This window comes from Sinohyriopsis cumingii, chromosome 1 (assembly GCF_028554795.1).
Source record: "Sinohyriopsis cumingii isolate HCF-2022 chromosome 1, ASM2855479v2, whole genome shotgun sequence".
In the NCBI taxonomy this organism is placed as follows: Eukaryota; Metazoa; Mollusca; class Bivalvia; order Unionida; family Unionidae; genus Sinohyriopsis; species Sinohyriopsis cumingii.
The window spans coordinates 96,351,251-96,377,149 of NC_142961.1; the positions used below are offsets into that span (position 1 = coordinate 96,351,251).

At 34.0% G+C, this 25,899-nt stretch overlaps 1 protein-coding gene and 1 long non-coding RNA gene across 4 annotated transcripts in view; one reads left to right on the top strand and one right to left on the bottom strand.

Moving 5' to 3' along the window:
- The first annotated feature begins 9,398 nt into the window (after window positions 1-9,398).
- On the top strand, window positions 9,399-13,883 carry LOC149807388 (uncharacterized). 2 transcript variants are annotated; one of them, XR_016415160.1, is made up of 4 exons: window positions 9,399-9,477; window positions 10,917-11,008; window positions 12,410-12,563; window positions 13,665-13,883. It is a non-coding gene; the product is annotated as an uncharacterized LOC149807388 (long non-coding RNA). The 2 variants fall into 2 exon arrangements; XR_016415162.1 differs by lacking the exons at window positions 12,410-12,563; window positions 13,665-13,883 and adding an exon at window positions 11,849-12,196.
- A 7,121-nt stretch (window positions 13,884-21,004) lies between these two features.
- LOC149807389 (uncharacterized) overlaps window positions 21,005-25,899 on the bottom strand; it is a 31,743-nt gene continuing 26,848 nt past the window's right edge. For both annotated transcript variants that reach the window (XM_089938137.1, XM_089938204.1), the window contains exon 3: window positions 21,005-22,081. In XM_089938137.1, coding sequence (XP_089794263.1) covers window positions 21,780-22,081 — 302 coding nt within the window. In that variant the 3' untranslated portion in view covers window positions 21,005-21,779. The remainder of the gene's footprint in view (window positions 22,082-25,899) is intronic.

Here is a 25,899-nt window from a genome sequence, read left to right on the forward strand (position 1 = left end):
TGGTTCTTAAGATGTGACAAAACATAGACCACGTGTTTAAAGATAGTTTAACATAAAATAATTTAATCCATATTTATCAGGGGATAATAAACTACTATTACAACTGAATTATTTTGAACCCGACTCAGAAAATATTGCTAGATCTTTGCCTCTTTATTAAGGAGTTGATAAGTATAATGGATATCATACGACTGAAATTAGCAATCGTTATTTTCTTAGATTCAGAAAAGGGCAAAGTTATCTGACACTTTTAAAAGAGAATTCACCGTTCCATTTTTAGGAGGAGTTGTAGCATCATTGTTTGGTGATATCTGCATGTCTGAGATAGTAAAGATAATGTGATGGTGTCGTTTCTTGGGTTCGAATCTATACTGTACGAATTACACTTCTCTAACCAGTATGATAGTATCATTCATTCGTATTTAAAATAAGTGTTGATGCTATCCTACATTTTCCTGTAAAATTCAGAAATAATACTTTTCGGTCTGTTTGGTGCATATACGTGTGAATCATGAATTACCCTATATCTTGAATTCCTAAAATCGCGGCGATGTGTAACGGACTGTTATATGTCATACATAGACGGGTCAGCCACATTGAACATTGTCGGATCTGTTCCACTTATCTTGGAATGTACACTTACTTTTCAAACTTTTGGCTGTTTCCTTTGGATTTGGGCTTTATAGCCCTTAGTTTATTATTCAAACACGGTAAACTATGTCCTGTTCAGATAAACAATGCTACTGTCACCTACTTTTAAATATATCTGTGCAATACCATCTTTCTGGTGAATTATTGTCCACAATTATTGATCCCCGAACAATTTTCTACGTATGGTTGGTACATATTTGACCTTTTGTTTTCTTCAAATGCGGTCTTTTGATTCATTTCAATCCAGTAGGACTGTTATAGCCATATACTTTCTTTTATGAAATATGCCGACTTTATGGTATAGTACTCTAGCAGAGGAGACCAATAGTCATAGTTTTACCAGAGTAGATATTAGGGAAGAAATTTTTATATCTTCTGATATAAACAATTATCAATCCGCTTTTAAACATGAAACAGAGCATGCACATATACATATGCAAGTATAATAAATACAATCGCATATTACATGTGAAGTGAGAACGATATTTAAGTATTGTTGTGAATGCACACAAACAAAAGATACAGACACACAAAACATAATATTTGACAATAACATTCTATTTATAGTTACAGAGTGACCTTAACATAGACCACTGGTTTCAGCAGTGTGTTAACTAAAGTTGTTAATAAAGATGGCATATCTTTGGTCTTCTTCATCTCAAAAGTAATCGTGCCAAGGATCCCGAAACTGTCTCAGTGGTTGGCCTAAAACTTCTTTTCTTCCAAAGTGGCTTCTACACCTTCCTCAGGCAGGTTTCCATATCCTTTTTTTTTAAAAGATTAATATCCGACCCTTGCCAGAGATCGACATATGTTAGATCTTCTCATGCATGCAAAAGATAGTACTGTTGTATCCATGGGCAATCCACTTTATCCCTCGGCACTGAATAGCCTAGACATAGAGTGTTGTGCCGATACACGTCAAAAAGGAACCAAAACAAAACTAGGGTTCCATATTTAGATACTTTTTTTCACTCACCTTTGAAAGGAAAGGTTTCTCTAAATTAAAAATCTGCTAGTACTGAAGATTACAATAAGCCTTTCACTCTCAAAGTAAGAGGACTCTTTTGATAGAGCCAATGACACTTCTGCAGAACCAGATGATATCAGTTATCAACATTTGAAACATTTACGTGAAACAGCTCTACATACACTGCTTAATATTTTCACTACAATTTGGGAAACTGTCAACTTTCTGCAGTCATCGCGAGACGCAATAGTGATACCAATTGGAAAACTTGGAAAGGATCAAGCCAACCCTTCCAACTATCGTCTCATAGCATTAACAAGTTATACTTGCAAAACCTTGGAACGGATGGTAAACAAAAGACTTCGCTGATAACTCAGATCCAAGAAACCACTATTTGACATTCGATGTGGATGCAGACGCCAGAGAAGCACAATCGACCATCTTGTCAGACGTGAAGCATTTATCTGAAATGCTTTAATGAAGAATATAACGTACTTCGCCGTATTTTTTTGACTTGAAGAAAGCAATGATACCACATGATGAAGCACCTATTCAACATAGGTTTAAGGGGGCACCTGCCTAACCATGTCTCCATTTTTTTTCACAAGATAGAAATTTTAAAGTTACGGTAAATAGCGTCTTTCAGAAACCTGTTCTCGGGAGACGGGTGCACCACAGGGTAGCATATTGTCATAAGTTTGTTCAACATAAAAATTAAGAGCATTAATCCAAGAAGTGACTACTCATTATAATTTTACAAACTTTGATCAAGAATATGCATACTACTGAACGTCAACTACAAATGAGCATAAACTATGTGGAGAAATGAACACAGTAAAAGGGTTCAAATTTTCGAAATCAAATACTAACTGTATACATTTCTGCCTATTAGACCTTATTCATGATGACCGAAGGCTCTGTCTTGTCGGTTATCTTGTTCCTGTTGTGGATAAGAACAGCCACCCGCTTCTGCATTGAAGATTCCATATACAGACTTTTATTGATTTAAAATATTGCGAAAATATAGTCTGAAACATGGTCAATAAAAAGAAATATCTTTGCATGATGTACAACACTTTGCTTTACAGATGTTGGAATCAACTATAATATATTGTTAAAAGCTTGACATTATTTTCAAAAAGCATAACTGAATACAAGTCACTCCAAGGGGCGTGCTGGATAGTAACTGTCTGTGGGATAATGGATATTACATGACTGGATGTTGGTCAGTGAGAGTATATATTTAGCATATGGAGTTTCTTAACCTTACGTTTTCCTGTGTTGCTAAACTGTCTCATCCGAAAGCTTTTATGGAGAAAAGGGAGAAAATTGTATTACGTTTTCCCTGGTCGTCTTACAAACCCATAAAGTTCAATTTATGGTCGTTTTTAACATTACATTTCTAGTCAGAGGCCATTGGATCCACTATGCGCACAAGTTTAAAAAATGTGACATACATACATACATACATTTTAATTTCATTCAAGAACGAAATTAAGACTATCGTTACTTGTGTGTGTGTGTGTGTGTGTGTGTGTGTGTGTGTGTGCGTCTGTCATAAAAATTATAGCCTCAGCTTTAGCTTTCAGTTTGAGGCCATGTGGTAATTTTATAAGGTTTCCATACGCTTAACATTAACTAACATTAATTTCTTTTTCAGATGATATCGTTTCACTTAAACTTGGGTCAATAGATCAGCAAAAAGTATTGGAATATCTTATTGAACTAGTTTTGATGAAGTGAAAAATCAGATGAAAAAATATATCCTATAAAATAAGTTTTTAATGATGTTTCAAAAGAACTGAAGAAAAGATATACAATTGACAATACAGAAAATGTTTAGTAAAGGTTATGATTAATTGTTGATTCATTCATAATGACTTTAAATAAATCTTATCTTATAGACACTTTTCGTGGTAAACATTGGTGTAAATATTAATGATAAGTTGAGGGAATTCCGATAAAGTATGTGAGGGGTCTACAAGGCATACGTACATACATTCATATGGCTGAAGGGCATATCCATTATAATGGGAGCTATATTATCTGTAGTATGCATGCTGTTCAAAAATGTTTTGGTTTTTGTATGTAAATATAATGGAAAGATCTATTTGTTTTCAAAAGCTGTCGTTTTAACCGTCTAAATTTCTCTCGTCTTATACTGATACAGGTTGCCCTGCAGTCCTACACTGTACGATACTTTTAATTTCTTTTGCAACGAGCCCGTGCAGGTGGAGGTTGTGGATGACCATTAACACTTACTTAATCGTCCTGTGCAGAATATTATTGCGTTGTAGATATATACTGTTCCTTATCTTCCGGTCGAAAGACACACACACACACACACACACACACACACACACACACACACACACACACACAAGTAACGATAGTCTTAATTTCGTTCTTGAATGAACCCTTGTGGTCTCCCTCAAATCCAGATATTATTCATTTACCTATGGACTTGATTTCATTTGGAAAGGGCGGACACCATATCCTGTTCAAGCCACACAACCCATTCTAGCAATCCTAAGTTCATTGATCGGTAGTCTTCACTGTCCTTTGAACGATGACTTGCACGAGAGAGAGAGAGAGAGAGAGAGAGAGAGTACATATATCTTCTGTGATACACAGGGATTAATATGGAATAATATGCACCAAGTGCGTTCTTTTTCAAAATTTCATTTTGTGCCTTCAGATTACAGGGCTTTGAAGGCTTCAATCTTATAATACAATCGGCGTGATCATATATAGCGCGTAAAGGCTTAGATATTCCTAAGTTCTCGGCCTCACTCTGCGCAATAGCCCTTAAATAAGTGACTCTGTCGCTTGGCGATTTACTATCCAGTTTTGGATATTATCCCTACGCCGATCAACGCTCAGGTTACGTCTGTATGTTAAGAGCAACAAATTAGTTCCAAACACGTAGTCCCATTACTTTGTTTATTTTCTTGACTTACTGAAGACAATTTAATGTATCACTTAGAAGTAATTTTCAACTAAGTACAGTCCTTTAAAAAAAGTATGTTAGTATGTGTTTGTCACATAATTAGGCAAGAAATAACCTGGTTTCACCTTAGAACGATTTGATTATTTTCGTCGTACATGCGTACAACGTTACCTAGGGTGGATACTTGTTTTTCTAGTTAAGCCGCTGAACTAGCATGTATCTCGTCGTAGATCGCACGTGGAGAGAGACACAAAAAGCACGTCATGCATGGGTATTTTACCCTTACTAATACTCATTCTCCTGTTGAGTTAAGGCAAGTTGCTACTCTAATTGACACACTGGTCTTTTGGATCCTGTCAAGGAGTGTACGTTCACCATTTTTGTTCTGAAGCCATAGGGGTAAGTATTACATTCGTTTAAATTTGATATGTAAAACATATTCAGTTTTTAATGTTGTAGCGTGAAATGTTGCCTTTACCACTATGCGGATTTGAAACGTTGTGAACTTTTGAATTGTTACAAGTTGCTATTAAGAGTTTAATTTAGTAGTATGTATCTATAGATTTTAATTCCGTACCTGTTATTATGACCAGTTTGGTTTTATTGTAGCTGTCTGTGCGTATGTGTGTGCGGGTATATCAGACTGAAGCTCTGGCTGTCTGTATGACTGTATGGGGATGGTTCAGGTGTGACCATCAAGGCCGTACAAGGACGGATCTGAAGATTTGTAAACTTTTGCGCATAGTGGATCCACGAAGGGTGTGTGCTGCGAATACAAGTGTGGGCCAACCCAAGAATTCCGGAGAACTGTTTGGTTTGACAATGGATACGTGAAACAGGTCAAAATGTTTCATTGCAAGTTTTTACAAGTATTTTGACTCATACGTGGTTGTGAATCATACGGGCTGTACAAACGGCTGAGTCACTTCTTTTAAATTACAATTGTTAATTTGATTACAATTGAACATATTTGTTTCGATTGATGATGCTGTTTCTATTGAATACAACTGAGTCACTTTCTTTACATGAGATTATTTGAATCTTACTTTCATTACATGAGATTGTATGAATCTTACTTTCATTACATGAGATTGTATGAATCTCGCCTTCATTTTTGAATATATGAATCACACTTTTGTTTTCCCATTTGTGAATGTTTGTGTAAAGTAATTAAATGAGTCGTATGTTTAGAACATGAAATAATCAATGTATTTGTAGAGGACATACATATTTTTATTAATTCATTTCATAAACTTCCATCTTTCATCACATTGTGTTGTGTTGTCATTTAATCCAAGCATCCATTCAGGTCAATCCTGTCAGTGTTTAGGCAAAGCGTGAAATCTCCGTTGCTTATTTGAGCACTTTCGTTGTCAAATATTAATTTTCTGTCGTGCTCAGTTTTGCACGTTGTAAAGCTCTTCAATTTCTGAGGTAAGTAAATCTTTTTGTTCGCTATCCCATAGTGCATAAATATGTGATCGGTTTTGAAAAAACACAACTTGTGAGGTTTGTCTCTGTCCCTGTAAAAATACATGAGTACGAAAGCATGAACATTTTTAGCTTCTCATTAGAGAATTATGTCGCTTAAATCAGTGCAAAATTAATGAATAATTTGGATAAAATCTAGGCTCCATCCGCTTATCGAGCCTTGAAAACTGAAGCGTTCAGAAGCTTTCAAATTGCTTGTAGCATTTGGTACTAGCTCTTTAATTGTTATAATCCTTGTTATCAAAATATGACGGTTTGTGAAGGTAATAGCGTTAAAAATATTGCTAAAAAGACTTGATGGCTGCCCAAGTAATTTTTCTGAAGAATCGTGGCATAAAACCAGTGTCCATAACAAAATAAACTTCAGTTAAGGATATTTATTAGAGAGAACGGAAACTGGAAGCAAGAAAGAAAGAAACATTAAGATTATTCAATTTCATTTCATTTCATGAATGTCCGAATACTCTATACAAATGCATGACAGGACATTACACGAGTTTTATTTCAAGGACTAAAATGATGAGAAATTAACATAGAAATGTACAATATTCTTTTTCACATTGAGTTCTTTTACTGATAATCTGTGTCAATACTGCCACATAGTTATAATAGGACGTATTCATTTCTTATTTTCATTATATATATCTAACGAAATATGAAATCGAACAAGAGTGAGTGTAATTCTTTCTTTTCTGAGGCCCGTTGAATATCATGTTGCTAAGAAATGTAAAATGTGCAGAAAATGGAGAGAGAAAAAGTGGGAGATGGAGTGTGTTTAAATCGAAGAAGGTATCTTTCAACATTGAACTGCAAATTAAATTATTTTTCGTACCTTATACATTTATATAACAGAACAATATTCAAATCTAAAAAATTTCCCTACCTTTGACAAATTTGTCTCTTTATTTTTCACCAAGAGATTTTGACAAAAACAATGCAGCATTTAAAGGATAGTGCGTGGATGATAACAGTAACGACAGGAAGATTACTTAGGTAGACTTTTCAAACCTTTGGATTTATTTGGGATTGTACATAGATCTGTGGAATAGCTTATATGCCTGCTGGTGGCATGGCTAAATAATATAATGGGAAGGTTTGGGTAAGTATAATGTGTGTGTTTTATTGATTACTCAAAAAAATCAGATATTAATAATAACTCTAGTTTATAAACTGTCTGTAAATGATGTATATTTTACCAGTTTCTGATAATCTTTATATCACAACTCATTAATACTTAACATTGTAGATATTCTATCTGAATGAATTTTGGAAACAATTATAAATAAACATAGGAGGCGTTAACACGTTACTAATACATTTGTATATGTCAAGTTCTTATGACTTCTTAGAATAGAGGCTCCTCAAGAATTCACCTTCAACAATTTCATGTTCTGTCTCTCTCTCTCTCTCTCTCTCTCTCCAATAAATATTGGAACTGGAAACGATTATAAAACAGCATCGGATGTATCAGCACGTTATTAACAAACCTGTATATGATTTGTTTTAATAATTTCTCGGAATGGAGGCCTCAGTATAATTTACTTTAAAAATCTGATGTTCTTCTCCCTCAAACCCTCTCCCTGCCCCCCTCTCTCTCTAAAAGTATTAATATATAAGGCCATCACATGCTTCTCCACTTAATATAACAAAATACTTGCTTTCAAGTAACATTTTCAATTCCCACGAAAGAAGAACAGGTGGTTTTGGAAAATTCACTGATGATTGCAAACATTATCAACATTGAAATATTTGCATTTACCATATATGTGTATGTATTGAGTCTCTTTGATTTTCAATACTAAAATGTCGCTGATGGTCTCTTGCTCTACCATTTCTGATTTAAGGGTCCTAGATTTTCTATCAAGCTTTAAATAGTTGACAGTTGTCGGAGTCTGTTTGATGATGCGATGCAGTTACTGTGCCAAAGAAATATAGATACATCGATGATGTTTTTGGTTCACATACTCAAACGACACAAGTGGTGTCAGCTTTACCAGATAGATTTGTAAAATGCGTAAAATTTTAGCCACAACTCTATATAAGGTTTCTATATAAAGGAACAGAAAAGGCAGAGAAACGAACAAAACCTTTACTTCGTGTATAGTTGAATAAAGTACAGGTATTCATGAATGCACCAACTACTTTGATGAGATTCAAATCACCATTGTGAACTAGGATTGAAACTTGTTTACAAATGTACACAATCTTTCTAAAATTTACTAATTTATCTTGTGCATACAGCTCTCTAACGATTGGCATATCTCGACAAAGTACTGAAGGGTTCTAATGGAAACACTAGTGTCAGATCCTATAAAAACAGCTCTAAACCACTTATTTCATGTTTAAAATCTGCATTTTGTATACATAAATACTTGTTCATTTGCAAGGGATGCAATATGAATCCAAATATGTACACTTACATATATTTGACTTAGACGATGCATAGAGTTCACCATCGAATTCTGAGTCTCTTTTAGTCCGAATGATTAGGTACGATTTGGATACTAATCGGAACACTGTAAACACGAATACAAATGGTATTATTCACTTAGCATATATGTAAATACGCTGGAAACCAATTATTTTAAAGTGGGGTTTGTTCTTACTTGCACAAAAAACGAGTATCTAAATACTGAATGTAAAAAAACATTCAGATAACCAGAAATCCTGGTTAATAATATCCCTATCAATATAATAACTCTGTTACATAAGTATCTAGTTTAATAGTTAAACTTTTAAAGAGCTATACCTAATACAGAATGAATGAGTATATACAAAGTGTTTATCTATCTGTTACTAAATATGAACAGCTTTACTTAACTATACAAAATGGTGTTGATCATGGAAACAGCTGTAACTAACCTGACAAAATGTTGTTGAGCATGGAAAGTTATTACCATGAGAATGATACTATGATGCAGAATCGTGCCACTTAAAGTGTAAGGTCAATAAAAATGATGGAAAAATGGATTCAAATTTGTAATAATCGTAACTAATTATTTTTGAGATATAATTATGATATCGGATACACCAAAGCTAAATTAATATAATTAACCCGTTCTATGTTTGGTTCTATCAGTGCAGTGTATCTTTGTTTTGAACTTTATATATCATTACATATTTATCTTCATAGATATTATCAAGTCATTAGGGACCTATTTAACGTAATTTCATTTTTTTAGACCGAAGATTTTCGTCCATTTTAGAGCGTGTTCTGGGAAGTAAGAGACAGAGCTTCGATAGTCACGAGCTCTGCTCTTTAAATGTGTAACGAACTTTTAGTCATATGTCCCCATTTCCTAATAAAGTCAAGCAAATACATCCTTTCCTCACGAGATGTCGTGATGGTGAGAAGAACGAAGATTTCCGCACTTAACCAAAGATTGTCACGCTATGGAAGCTTGCCACGCTTGAGGTGCGTTTCAAATACGTTAAACATGCCATATCTTGATATTACTATATTTAGTTACCTTGATGCATACTCTATTAAATATTAATGTATCTCATTAACATTCTTAATTCTTGTAAACTCAGCTGCATTCCGACTCGCAATGTCATGTCAGTACCACACTCTCCAGTGTGGAGGTATTGAAATTACGTCACGAGGCGGGATGCGTTAATCGTTTTCATTGGTGACTGAGTGTCCATTAGCAACCGTATTTTACGATGGCCGATAGCGGCCGCCAGAATACAACATCAAATTAACATGAATTTGTACATGTACACATTTTATACGTGACGGATCTACATATTAAAGTAAGAGAGATTTGTACATGTACACATATTGCTCAAAAGTGTACCTGACGGATCAACATATTAAAGTAATAGAGATTTGTACATGCACACATTTTACTCAGATGTGTGCATGTACAACTCTCTATTACTTCACAAGTAAAACCAATTAACATTCCTTGCGCAGTAATAAATTAGAAAGAACCATTCACCTTTCTGATAACCTCTCGGCTTATTTATTTGTTCGTCTGAACCCAATTACACTGGTCTCTCTTAGCAACAAAGCGGGAGAAAGTCTACATCACAGTTATAAAAAAGTTGTTCTCAGTTATGAGTAATCATGTGAGTACACCTCTCTCTCTCTGTGACTGTAATACATACATACATACATACATACATACATACATACATACATACAGTGTATTATTTAATTTTATTTTACTGTAATTTTATTGTTTTGTTTGTTTGTCTCTTTTTGTTTTTACATCCTATGTGTGCCATTGTGATGCTGCAGAATGACGTCATGACCATGGTAACCTCATTTTACTGTCATTAGTAGTGACCACAGTACGTGACGTACTCGATTCTGAATGGAATAAAATAGAATAGTTTTATTTATTTTTTGATGATTCGGAAATATATACTGTACTGGTGCTTTGTAAAATCTGCCCCAATATTGGATCTACATACAGCATGTAATACAATAATTATCATTACCATGAGCAATGGAAAATTATCTGTTCAACAATGCTTGTAATTTTATGAACTTGCATACAGCTTTTGTACTTACAATCATGATAAAATTAATACCTTTGCATCAATGACTTCTGTCTTTACAATGTCAGCTTTGAGATAAAAATAACTGATATTAAGTTTTGTGAATATGTTTAAGCTTAAGTTTTTATTCTTCTTGCATAAAATAAATTAAAATAAAATAAAATGTTTATCATCTTGAACTGAACCATATGCCAAACGTTTTTGATTTATATGGAGACTTCTTGGCTTATAATCATGTACCTCTTTTTTATTTTTAAGTCATGCACTGTTGATAGCTTCATATTATTATTATTATTATTGTTGTTGTTGTTGTTATTATTATTATTATTATTATTATTATTTTAGGCCGCACATACCAATACAAAATTCAGAAGAAATAGATGACACAGTAATATACTTTCCCATCCCTGATGGAGAACTTTTATTGGATGATTTACGTAAGCAATCTTTTTTCTGTTGATGTATACATAGCTCTAACATATATATATATATATATATATATATATATATATATATATATATATATATATATATATATATATATTCTATTCTTAACATTTCACATGACTTCTATATGAGATGGCCAAGTAAATTGCCAGTCTTGCATCCTTTGTGCTTCGTCAGTAGTCATCTGTACATTGTATTTCTGATTTGTGTTCTAGAACTTTTATGATCTATTTTACCCATTTTAGCGATTTCAGCCATTTTGCATGGTTCATCAGTCTATAAATGTCCTTTAATTGTATAGAAGTCGTGTGATGATCATGCATGACCGCCATATTTAGGTAACATTCGAACCAGCTACATATGTTTAAGATAATATCTTCTCGAGAGCCACCCCATCAATAAATACATGACCATATGCTGCATCATGTTGTCAGCTCTTTAAAACATTCGGGATACATAAATGGAATGTCTCGTCCGTTTAGGTCAATTTTACCATATAATACCATATAATAGAGGCTTAAAGACTGCCTCAGGATAGGTCAAAGAGATCAGGCGCACTTCGCCCACTTACTTTCCTCTCTGTTCCTATCTGTTGTTTTTATCTACTCTTTTGAAGCGCTACCTAGATCTAGATACTGTTTTACATGTGTTATCATCTGTCATTTAATTTAAGATGTTTTTATATATATTTTTCACATTGCAATTATATTGCATTTTATTATGTTTTATCACATTGCATTGTATATTACTATATGATACGGTCGTATGGTATTTTTATTGTTCTGTGCTGTGCTGTGCTGTTCTGTACCTTACCATTATTTGTATTGCAGGAAGCGCATTTCCTTGTATTACCTCCCTGCGGTATAAAGATTCTGATGGAGACAAATAACGTCACATTCTGTGTCGAAACAATGCATTTCTCGAACCTGAAGTTCGATGGAGCAAAGCAGGCCGAGTTTTTCTCGCCGTCTGTGGCTCCACTGGTGAAGTTCGTTTCATGATTTGGTTTACAAACGTGAATAATAATGTTCAAAATATGGTCATTTTCATACATATTTCAACAATACATATTTCACCTTTCTTGTTTTATAGTATATAATGCACATTAGTGTAACTCGTTCCTTGAAAAGGAGTAGAAAATTGGAGGGTCAAGCTGAAGTAAAACATTGTAAAATAAATATTGCACGCTTATCTTGTGTTGAAGTCTATTTTCGAACTGAATCTCTAAGTGTGTTTGTTGGACATTTACGGGGTTTCATAAATAACCCTCCCTCGCACACAAACACGCGCGCGCGCGCGCGCGCACACACACGCACGCAGGTACACACACATATACACACACCTCGAAAAGTTTATGGTATAGTCTTTAATGCAAGACATTTCTATTTTAGCATTTGGGAATTCCAGAATGGGAATTTTTAAGTCCTATTACAGTCAGACAAATCAGTACAAGATCAAGACAAGAGACAAATTCATCTCATAGTACATCCATTGTGAAAAGCACTAGAGAAGATAAAGATGTTGAATCCATCCACAACAGCACTGGTCAGTAATATGCAGTTTTACGCTAGCAGATAGCTACCGACAGGTTACAACACGAAAAGATCACATATACATATTTATCTGAACCATTAGAATGCTAGTCATAAACTGTACTTGTCTAAAATGTACATATGCACATTTTCCTTAAATGTTCATACGTCAGGACAACATATTGAGAAACTTTTTAAAAAAAAACTGTATATATTAGTTTCCAGTGCGTCCTTGTACATTTGTATTTTACTCTTAATTGCCGACCGACTGTCGCCCATTATTGACTACATACTCATGAAACGTCATAAGTGAAACCATTTAATACTCCTTTTGAAATTAGGAATTAGAAAGAAAAATGAAGAATTCCTGTGAGGAATTTATTCGTTCCATTGAATCATTTTGGCTATATTTTGTTAAACACGGACTCGTCACATAATAAACTGGAAGTAAAATAAGCAGCATGTATCTTAATGGAAACCAACTGATTTATCGAACTATGCTAATATCAGACTGACAAATACCGAACCTATCATGCAGCCCAATGCACGAATTAGATTATCCCTGTGTCTCACTTGAATTTCAACATCTAATAATATACACAATTAGTAATAAATATTCTTTGTTATAATTAACATTCCTTCTTTATTCTTTTTTATAGTTATAATGTTCTTCATTTGAAAGAAAAATCCTGAACAAAAAGCTAATGGCAGTAATAATTATATGAATGAGATGTATATAATAAATCTCACAAGTTGATTAGAATATGTATTGTATATAATTTTAATAGCACCTCGACAGAGTCAGATATTTAAAGTCAAAACAAGATCATTATACGTATTAGACTGTATTAGCAGAAGTATATGACTCTGATTATAGTTACGCACCATGAATAAATCTGTTAAGAACATTGAAATTACAAATGCTCAAAACGTTTATGCCAATAATTTCAAACATTGTTATGTTCGTTTTACATTTACAACGAACGATAGGCGTATTGGTAAATATGTCTTGACATTAATAATGAGATTTGAAATATTGTGTCATAGTAAAAGCGCGCAAATATTACGTCATGTGCGAACATCTTTACTTACGTTCCTGTTTCTGTCTTTTCAGCTGGAAGACGAAGGCAGGTCACAATAGAGAGAATTCTCAAATTCGCAACAGGGGCATCCAGAGAACCACTTCTTGGATTCAGAATGAAGCCAACCATCCAATTTGCTCAAATATCTCGTTCATTTGAGGAATACAAATGTTATCTACTTGTAACTATTCCTTTGATTAATATCATCTTTTTGGTATTTTTAAAATGAATTCGGGATTAAACGAATCAGTCTCCTTGACTGACTGTCTTCCTCTGCTTGACTTCGGGATATATCACGGTCTTTCCTACGGTGCCCCTTACGTGACATGGATTACATGACCTATCCGCAGGAATTCAGTCACCACGGTTGGCAATCGGGGGGTGGGGGTGGGGGTGGTGTGGTGGGTGGGTGGGGGTGGAGGGGGGTATGTTCGTGTACATAATAATAATAATAATGAGGACTTTGTATATCGCCTAATCTTTAGAAGATCTAAGCGCTTTACAGCATTAAACAACACCTATAAGATAAAAAACATATAATAATATTATTACAAAAACAAACACCATGAAATTAGAAAAACATTAAAAAATGAAAAACATGCTGAGAATATTTCAGGTAGGAAACATTATTAGGTCTTTAAGTTTGTTCTTGCAGTCGAAATAAGTGAGTTTTGAGAGCCCTCTTGAATGTGATCACTGTGTCTTTGTGTCAAAGTTCAGTGGGCATTTCATTCTACGTTGCTGGGCCATGGTATGCAAAAGAACGCTGTCCATATGAATTTGTTTCCATAGTGGGAATAATGAGTATACGATTGTCAGAAGAGAAGTGTAAGTATCTTGCTGGTGTGTACACATGGGTGAGGTCAGATAGATATGTTGGACTAGAGTCCGACAGTGAAACAAAGCACAGAGAACAAATTTTGTGTTTGATTCTGGATCGAATGGATAGCCAGTGTAGGGTACAGAGCAGTGGGGAGGTGTGCTCTGATCGTGGTACTCTAAGTATGATCCGAGCAGCTGTGTTTTGAACTTTTTGAAGTTTCTGGAGTAGATATTGAGATGAACCAAACAGAATGGAGTTACAATAGTCCAGTCTTGAAAGTACTAATGAACACACAAGTGTTTTAGTGGCATCAACTGAAAGATATTTACTAACTGAGCTAAAAACAATTGGTCTAGAGTGCCATTTCTTCGGGGTTTTTTAACGGGATTTTTGCAGCCAAAATCATTTCCATTACATTACACCCAGTATAAGTTATTTCTTTCTTTAAAATTAAGAACTTTTGGATATTTGTTTCAAACAGCTCATTTAAGAGATGAACAAAGCATGTAGATGTCCATGTCTGAATGAAAACAAATCTTATCAGTTGAAGAAAAAAAGAAAACAAAAGATTAAAATAAAGAATAGACGAAAAACTTTGATAGAGGGGTTTCTAGGGATCGTTATGTCTCGCCTTAGAACAATAATACGTTGTTTGCTACATTAATTTTAAGCACATTAAATGATACTACCAAAACATGGCTGATAATATCGTCATTCCGGCTGCCGCCAATAACTGATGCAATGCATGCCAAAGAAAAGCAGATACTAAACGACAAATTTACTGACTGCATATATGTTCGTGTGTCTGTACACACACACACACACACACACACACATATATATTGTTCGTGTGTCTGCACACACACACACACACACACACACACACACACATATATATATATTGTTCGTGTGTCTGTACACACACACACACACACACACACACACACACATATATATATATATATATATATATATATATATATATATATATATATATATATATATGTATATATATATATATATATATATATATATATATATATATATATATATATATATATATATATATATATATATATATATATATATATATTCACAATACCAGACGCCAACTAGTTTGTTCTTATACTCTAATGTCGTCTTTAGGTTGACAACATATTATTTTAGTATTATGTATATGAAATAGAGCCTGAAATTTCGAAAAATTGTTTGAAAACAGTAATATCCAAACCTTTTTTTTTTTTTTTACAGTGAGCCTTATTTAAAAGTACAAGTAGATTCACGTGCATTATATGCATACGGTAAATAACATTCGAGATCAAATGTTTGTTTGCGGTGTTTAGTACAGTGCATGGATAATCTAGTCATTCCAAACATTCCTGCTGTCAGTGGCTGCTCGGATCAGGATGCCTCGGGGAGGGGGGAGGGCAATTATAGCTTGGCACCAGTCGAAGCATGGTGCCGTCGGGAGCTTTTTACAGCTGAAATTTTCTTCGGAGCGCCGTCAAAGAATATTGCCCACGGGCGCCGTTAACCCTCGTTTCACCACTGCCTGCTGTAAATTCTGATATACACTTATTGTTATATGAATTCGGAAATTGTCTCAAATATATATAATATACATACACGAAATGTGTCTTGTGATTGTTTCTGAGGGATTTAATTGCCAGATATTACTCTACTTCGCTCATGTAGATAGGCCTATGGAGGTAGATACTACTATTTCAGCAACAGTCGTAATTAGTAGAATCATTCAATATGACAAATAACAAGTTTTCTATTTTCTTGTCAGACAATGTTTTATCGTTTCTTGAACTCTAATTTTGTATTGCCATAAGTAGTGCATTGCTGTTCACTAACTCTATTACATGTATTTCCCTCCTTATTTGGCATTATTGTTAATCGTGAAAAATACAATAACCGTGGTTCACCAGGTATCAGTAACAGAGCTAAATACACCTTTCTCAGTTCTAAGAAAACCTCGATGAAGAAAAAACTCAGAATATTAATGACTCTAGTTTTGTACAAAATGATCCCAATAAAAGTTGTTTAAAATAAAAATCAAATCTTTTTGGGTGCTGGTGATGCAGGGGCGATTCAAATGCGATGGGCATAACTACAAATAGAACACTGCTTCCATGATTATTATGAAATGTAATGAATACATTCAAATTGAACACAAAAATAATTTTACAAAACTATGTATGACTGAAGATAAAGAATGGACGCAGAATGAATGTGAATAGCAAAGTATGTTTGTTTTACACGTGTTTAACTACATTTAAAATAACACTAACAATAATAGTCAGAAATAAATTATGTCGTAAACTTTATGAACTCACAGACATATACACGCATTATACCATTCAGAATAGTCTTAAGTTATGTAAATAAACGTGGATGGTCGAGGAAAGTTTTTGCACATACTTGCCTAAACAAATATAAACATTAAATACAAAATACAATTCCATGCAATGTCCTTTTACTTATTTCTATATTTTGGTCTAACTGGATGCTCAGCTCAGCTCATCTGGAACAGAAAAATGACCAGCATCCAAATACATAAAATGACTGCAATTATATTATTAGGAAGATGGCCTTGACAGTATGCTATCAATGTATTGCCGCAGCTCCAAATGCAGCTCCATAGCATCTTTGTCATGTGCAAACTGTGCTCAGCCATGATATGTACACATATATTGTACACATCCTCGTCAGAAGCCATTCCATCATGGTACCTTACATTATTCTAACATAACTGGAATTCTTCCTCATCTATCTGACACAAGTAGTTCTACATCTCATACAACTCTGGAATTGAAAACATGATGTTTGGAACACCACTTGGAACAATGAGGTTTTGGATAGTCGAAACACATATGGGAGTCCCACACTTCTGATGTTGAGTGCACTTCATCATATAAAAACACAATAACAATTATTCACATATCAAATACTTAATAATAGGTATGAAAAGAATGAGAGGTGGAAAAAGAAAAGAATGTTTTCATGTGAACTATAACATATGATTTGAATGGGCTAAAGAAACACAATAAATTAGAATTTTGGAAGATGGACAACTTGGTTAAATGTACAGGAAATGTAGCAATCGCAGATCAAACATGTAGGAATAAATATAATCAGTTACATCAGCTCATATATGGAAAATAAAAATGATTTTGAATCTATATACCTTTATGACTTTAAAACAAAATTTTCCTGATCGACATTAAACATTAAAATAATCTAGTGTCCTTTATGTGACAATCCTATTGTACACTATGTGCTGTTTGAGCAATGTCATATTTCCTTAGGATGATTTGTGTGTATATATATATATATATATATATATATATATATATATATATATATATATATATATATATATATATATATATATATATAGTGTGTGTGTGTGTGTGTGTGTGTGTGTGTGTGAGAGAGAGAGAGAGAGAGAGAGAATTATGTTGTACCTGGATGATACAACGAAAACATGAAACTGCGCTTGTTGAAGAGGGAATCATTTTCATGTCGGTGAAAGAGATGTTGCAATTCACACACATCCATTTTCTGTGCCCATGTCGGGGGCAACTTCCGAAGGCTACATAGCTTCGAGCTAGGAACCCTCGATAATTCGAAGATTACTACATTCGCAATATGCATTTAACCATACCATTTTCCATGAAAACCCATCAATACAACCACTGATGCAGATACCATAGGGGCGCAACATTTCATAGGAGTCCATATGCCAGATGTAATTAGGACCTTTTGATAGATACATACGCCTGCGAAGTAGATGTTATTGGCGGAGGTAAACATTTTCTAGATGTAATACTCTCATCAAAAGTAGAACTTTTTTTCTGTTTTGTCCCTTACCTCCTCGTCACAACTTACGATACATCCACAAGTAACCGTGAATGGCACCAGAAAACAGCTGTTCATACTTTATGAACTGAACAATAGCTATCGTTTCAGTGGGGTTTTATAATTGTAAGGAAATCCAGCATGCAAAATACGAAGTCACCTGTCTCATTCTGAGATTAATTAGATGTCTTTTTTCCAGAATGAACACAATCTGATTACACTTTAAGCCCAAGTGAAAATAAAATGTTATTTCAACACATGTGTAAGATTATCTCTAAATTACTTTTGATAATTGATAAATTAATATAAAATCTAATATTTACGGCAAGAAGCATCGCTATTGTCTTCACAAAACAAACAATTCGCCATATTTGCTTGTTATCTCATGGTAGTTTCAAGCCTTGAAGTAAACGTAAGGTGACAATTGCTGAAAAGGGACAGTAAAAAAAACTATAGCAAGTAGTTCTATCCTGACATACGGTAGAAAACAATTAACAGTCATCGTTTAATAGAGGATTCTACAAAGGTAGACATCATTGTGCTCCTCTGACGATCTTCTAATGTTGTGACTATCTGTCTTTGACAAATGTTCGCTTTTCTAATTTTTCGCATAGGCATTGTTGAGTATTATTGCATTCCAGTGAGTTTGCTTATCGGCAATTAAGTAAATCAGGAAACTAATATTTGTTTAATGACAAGACAGAGAAGACATTTTTGAAATCACTTATCAAGTTGTTTGTATGAAATCCATCGTTGGGTGCGAATTGTTTTGAAGAATAATGGCACACACACACACACACACACACACACACACACACACGTGTATTCATATACTTGTGAGGACCTTGACATATGACTACATTTCGAGGACCATAAGAAGGAATAAAAGTATATGTTAGAAATTTGAAAGTAAGAGTAACTGTAAGCCAGGTAATATCTGTATCACTTTATTTTTGCCGTATACTTCTTTAAAGATTATGAGGACTACTCTTACTTTACCATCATTGTGAGGACGTCATTGTGAGGACTTATTACACACAATCAAAGACTACCATCAACCTGAGAACCTGAATATATTTTATTTTGCACCTGTCCTGCAAAAACACGAGAAGATATTCATTTAAAAGCTTAGAACTAATTTATCTGCAATTAAAACTATATACAGACAGATACACGAGCTTAAATGTTCAAATCTTATTAAAATATAAGTTTAAGTTATTTTACCATAAACAAAACCTCAGGCACTGTTTTTGCAACTTGTAACCTCTTTTATTGACTCAATAAAAAATTACCATCCAGTTGGTAAATGTGAAATAGCATTATGGCAAAAATATGTATCAAGTCTAGATAGTGCAAAATAAAAACTTAAGAATATAAAACATATCTAAATTTTCAATTCATCTATTAAAATAAAGAATGTGATTTCAGAAAATGTAGGTTGACACCAAAGCAACACAAATGTCCTAAGTCCGTTTGCCTATTGCAAATTCACTGGAAATGAAGTTGCCTTTGGGAAATCTGCGCTTGACTCATTATATGACAATATATCACAACTAAAGTTTAAATATTAGGCAGAATAAAACGGGAAGTTAGAGAAATTGCGTTCCATTCGTTTTACAGTTAATTTTTATTTTGTTTATGCCTTAAAATCATATGCCCATAATTAAAGTTGTCAAAAAGATGTGAGTAAATAATAAATGAAGATATGTACGCGAGAAGGAAAGGAAGGGTTAGAATGCATATAATGTCTTTGGTATGACTCGGCCAGTGGTCTATAGGCAAATGGAAATAAAAAAGAAGAGATGAAAGTACAGAGAGAAAAGGAAAAAGGGGAAATGCAATTTAGATTAGAAAATTTGAACTGAAAAGTGAAAAGTGACCTTCCCTTTACATGCACATTTGAGTTTTGATTCTATCATAAATACTAGGTTAGTATCAATTGTTAGAGAAGAGGAAGTAGATCAATATGGCCAAGAGAGCATTGAAATATATTTGTACAAAGTGTACTTATTGGCAAAGCTAATAAAATCTACACTTCATTGTCATTGCAACAAAGTATTAATTATGATGTGGTTAAGGAATGTATCTTGAGGGGTGATGAGTGGTACCTGACATATATCAACACAGGTTAGGAATTTCATAATGGAAACTGGATAGACCTATATTGCAACAAGAAAGTGCATGATATTTCTGATTGCTAAAGAGTGAAAAATAAGCAACATAATAAAGACAGACTCTCCAAAGCCTCCCATTTTAAGAGGCCATGGTCACAGTCCTGTACTGAAAGCAATAAATTTGTTGGATCAAACAAATCAGTCTGATTTTATTATTGAGAATTATAAGCCATTTATGTTGAAAGGTTCTATATCGCCTGTGGGTAATTCTACCAAACCAATCCTGAGGGACACAGGAGCTTCTCAGAGTCTATTATTATCAGGTACATTGCCCGTATCTGAGAAACAATCTGGTCAGATTGTTTTTATTCAGGATGTAAAGTCAGGCTTTGTTTTTCCTCTCCAGTGTAGTGAACTCATGACCATTGGATTACGAAACGCAGTGATCTACCTACTGAGTTTTTATGGCCACCTACCCAATAGTGTTTGAAACCAAAGAATTAAAAATAAATAACTGTAGGAAATTGACAAGAAAAAGAAAAAATTAAATGGTTAAATTGCATTATAATTTAATTTGAGCCAAATAAGCATGTATAAATATGACACATATTTCACTGCATAAAGTAAATGTTCATCTCCACAAAAAAGTTTAATATAAAAGATGCTACCCAAGTAAAGTCATTTCAGTCAATATGCATGTCATTATTGAATAAATACAATAAGCTGGCCACATCCTGCATATTGAGCCCACTCATGAACAGCATTCAAAATGTTGGTTACAATGGTATTAAAGTGAAAGAAAGTAAAAAACTGTAACATTGAGGGTAATCAAAGGGTGTTGGCAGATGAATGAAAGGACATCAACTTCCATCTAAAAATGGCATCACATGAAGACATATGCAATACTCCTGCATTGTTACATGAAAACATCTTATTTATCATTACTGTATGCATGGACAATCTCTGTTATAATCAGATAAGGTAGTTCTTTCCAAACTTCTTCCAAACTTGATGAAACGTCACACTGTCAATTGTAATTTTGGTAGGAACATCAAGAAGCAAGACAATTTCCTTTGTAAAGTGTAAATGTATTTGAGTAATTCAAATAAATTCATCTTTACATATTCAGAGAAAGAAGCAAATAAAGTTTAAGTTATCTGCACTATAATTCCAATTAGATTTTTTACCTAAGTCCAAAAGAATGATAAAAATGAGACGTGGGCAGCAGACCTTTGAACACACTTAAAACATGTGCATAATATAAGTCAAGAACATGGATGTGACACAATCTCATCGATTAACATTTTAAACATCTGACAAACAGAACAGCTGCATAAACAGATTCATCTGAAAGATGTTTGATAAGTTTTGCCTTCAGAATATTCAGGCAAACTTAGTTTGGAGCAATACAGTTGTACTAGACATGCATTTAAGGTATGCAATGTCCCATTAATCTGGCTCCATGGACACTTTGCCATAATATGTTCCTTCTTCTTTGCCTCTTCACATGCTGCTTTTCCTGGTAGTGAATCAGTTCTTATAAATTGTCCCAGTTGTCTTTCTACAGCTGCCTTCTCCTCCATAGACCATGGTATTCTAGTCATTTTCTTCCTTTTTGCTTTCACACTTGACTTGCAGTTTTTACCTAAAACAAAATATTTCCTTTTACTTTCAGATCTTACATTCCTCAAACATTGATACCATTTGAAATAGGAATTGTTCAACTGTTTACCATGTAAGAGCTGTTTCATTAAAACAATGCATGGAACCCCAGGAAGGATCTTTTAAAGTGGTTACTCACCCAAAATATACAATTTAGAAATTTCTTGTCATTTTAATATGAACTCTGTGAAATGAAAGTACCGTGGCATATAGTTTTATAACACTGCCTTCCCTGGGTACCACGTATGTTTAAATGGAACAACTCTAAGCAATGTAAAGAAACCAATACTGACACTAGGCAACATCAACATTAGGGTCTTGAGCGCACACTGGCAAATATATTATTGTAGCATACTATTAATTTGTTTTAACAGCAACAGCTACCAGTAAATATCATCTACAAGTACAGTAAATGTAAAAGTTTTAATCTCAGTATCACAGCCATAAAGTTAATGAGTTGTAGCTAGTAAAAAAAGTAAACAAGTTTAATTGTTAACATCTCTAGCAACATATCAAATCAAAAATGGAATAATGCACTATTAACTAAATATAATTTAGATATATTGGAACAATTAGTTTTGACATAAGATGAACTCAGTTTAATATTGTGAGATATAGTCATCACCAATTTTTGTTAAACAATCTTGAAAGTACAGATGTTAGCATTAACAGTGATTTCGTTATTTTCATGTGAAAGCTTGTAGTATGTAATAAATATATTTCTGATGGTGCTATAATGTTCTGAAATATAATTATTTTGATACAACAAAAGGTTCAAACAATCTAGTATGATACATTTAAATAACATGTTATAATCATGTTATTTCAACTTACAGATGTTACTAAGTGGATATCCTTAATACATGAGCTCGTCGGCCAATACAGATTATCACGGGTGCTTGCAATTAGTTGTTTGAGGTAACCATCCAGAAAGGAATTCACGGCCTTAATGGTTTTTCTGATCACATCTAGATTCTTTTTTTAAAGCATTGCACATTAATTTATTTCAAGTGCCAAACTCCAGGGGCAAGAAGTTTAATATATTATCTTCACAAAATTCTGCTGTTATGTAAATTTAATTTGCAATGCTTGTTAGTTTTTTTTTAATTTTGTATTTCGTTACATGCTATTGTAATGTAAATTGTGTGTTGGACTTGACCTTGTCCAAAATTGAGTTCATCTTCTGCTTGACCTGAACTGATATTTTCAAAATTTTATTTTGTAAACAAATAATACATAGCTAAAATATACTCTTTGTGTATAGGCTTAATATCAGGATCATTACTAACAGAAAAAGTAAATATGTTTTTTTGGGTCTGGGTCTAGGTTATGAAATTCCATTAGTTCAATTCACATAGTCCAGGTTCTGCATTCTAATAATAACTAAATTTTTATTTTGTAAGCATGAGGATCATTCTAGAAGGTTACTGTCAATTAGGTATTAGGTTTTGTTTCAGAAAATGCTAATAGTGACCTGAGGTCAAGTAGAGTACTAAATAATCTTGTAATTGAGATGATTTTTCAGTCATGCTTTAAGATCTAGCACTTTCAAGTTGAATTATAAGTAGTGTTCAGTATTTTATTCCGAGCTGGAATCTTTGTCTTCATATTACTGAATTCAAGTGATTATTTTCTCTGGAAATACAAACGTGCAAATCCAAATCTTGGATAGAGACAGTCACTGGAATACATAGTGAATTCAAACCTGGAATTATACTACTGTGATTCAACAAAAGACTGTTCTAACTCTATAAGCTTCTACAGACACAGCAACATCCTCAGTTTTGGATTTAACATATTCAGGTTTTTAAATGATTAGGACTTGTGTCTATAACTTAGGATTATTTGGGATTACATTCATAATACCATAAGTTCCTTTTAATTACATTGTCACTTTGCATTCTAGGGAAATAAATTATTTGTTGAATTTTACAAAGCTTATTGCTTTTCAATCTTTTCTGTTACTTATCTTAAGAGCAAATATCTTATATCTTGCTTAGATCTGACCTTTAAAATTGGGACCTATCAAATATGCGAAAATGGTGAGCTATAATGTATATTTGCATGTAGTTTCATCATCATATTTCAAGAAGCTAAAAATACTACATATCGGATACGTAAAACACATCAGACAGAGGATGTTTTGCTGTGCATGCCACTCTGTCTATTTATAATACATATCTGTGTTAAATGTCAGCAAAAGGACATATGAATGTATAAAACACAATTGCAGACTAATCAGACAGACTTTGGAAAGCACAGTGACAACATCATCCTTCCAGCTATTTTTAACAATAGTGAGAAATATTGGATTGCAATGGGAAGTAAAAAAATATCAGTATGTAAAATGAGGTCATTAAAAACAAAGTGATTATATTTAAACCAATTAACTGGAATGACATTTGTTCAAGCTGAATGTCATTTATACCTAAACTTTGTGCTTTACATCATTTCATTATTTATAGGACCATTTATCAAGCCCAGTGTTGATATCTTCCAAGGAGTCAGGATAATCAGTATTTGGTTGCATCAATAACATATTCACGTTTTTACTATGCAACAGACGTTAGAAGCATTATATGAAGCTGTTACTAGGGTACCAGTCAGCCATACCATGTAGGGCATTACCCCTGATACATACTGGAGGAGGGTCGATGTACTGCCTGAATAATCACTGACCTATAGCATAACCTATCAGCAGTCAACAACAAGGACAAGTTTTCAAGAATCTCTCTCATTCAGCCCATATTGATAAAAGTGCTCAGATTTGCTTCTAACTGTGTTAATCATACAACATTTACTCTGACGCCTTTCTCCTTACAAAGTATATACAGATAAAATCAGGTATTTTTTTTTCTTCAAAATGTGTTGACCATCATTAGTAGTGAAGGGGGATACCCTAGCGACAATGGGAAATAGCATTACAGACCCCCTTGGGACAATCTGGCGACAATGCAAAATTAACATGGAGAAAAATCGTGGGACAATCTGGCGACAAGGGAAATTAACATGGAGAAAATTTGTGGGACTGTTGAGCGACAAGGGAAATGAACATGGAGAAAAATAGTGGGACTGTTTAGCGACAAGGGAAATTAACATGGGATTTTTTTTTTTTTTTAAATTTTTAAAAAAGGGGTAGGCAATGGAAAGGCTATCTCTTTTCGAGATATATGGCTGGCCCTGAAAAGGGCCTTTGGTTTATGTTAATATGCCCTTAACATAAAGGGCATTTGCGACATCTTCTTTTCCTCAAACTTCGTCTTACAGCAGGGCCATACATCAGAGTCCTCTTGAGGCAACCTTGTCTCTCTATATAGACTCTTCTTATCCACAGGCTGCTGTTGGTCCTGTGGACAACGGTCCACTTGGATCGGACATACATGAGCATGTCCGTCCTGAACATCATTGTTGACACAAGGGTTGAAGATTCAACGTCTGTCCACATGTTGAGGCTCCGAGAATAGGTGAATCAATGCAGTGAACTGCGCTTATTTATAGGGACAGAAAGGATTGAAACGGATTGAGTTCATTCACCAATCCGAACACGCGTTACAGAATTCAGTCAGCTTGCATCCAATCCGAAGAGAGCAGTCTGTGACGTCACGTAGTCTATATAGATTCGCTAGCGCTTGTGTGCAGTCAATCTATGCGACAGTGATTCAACATGACGGAAACTCAGAAAACGATCCATTGGGCTGCACCAACAGGGGAGACTGCCCAAGGGAACCCGGACTTACTTTCAGAAGAGGTGAATTGGGATTTTGTGGATTTTCTCTCCTCGCAAGAATTTGTTCCGGAACC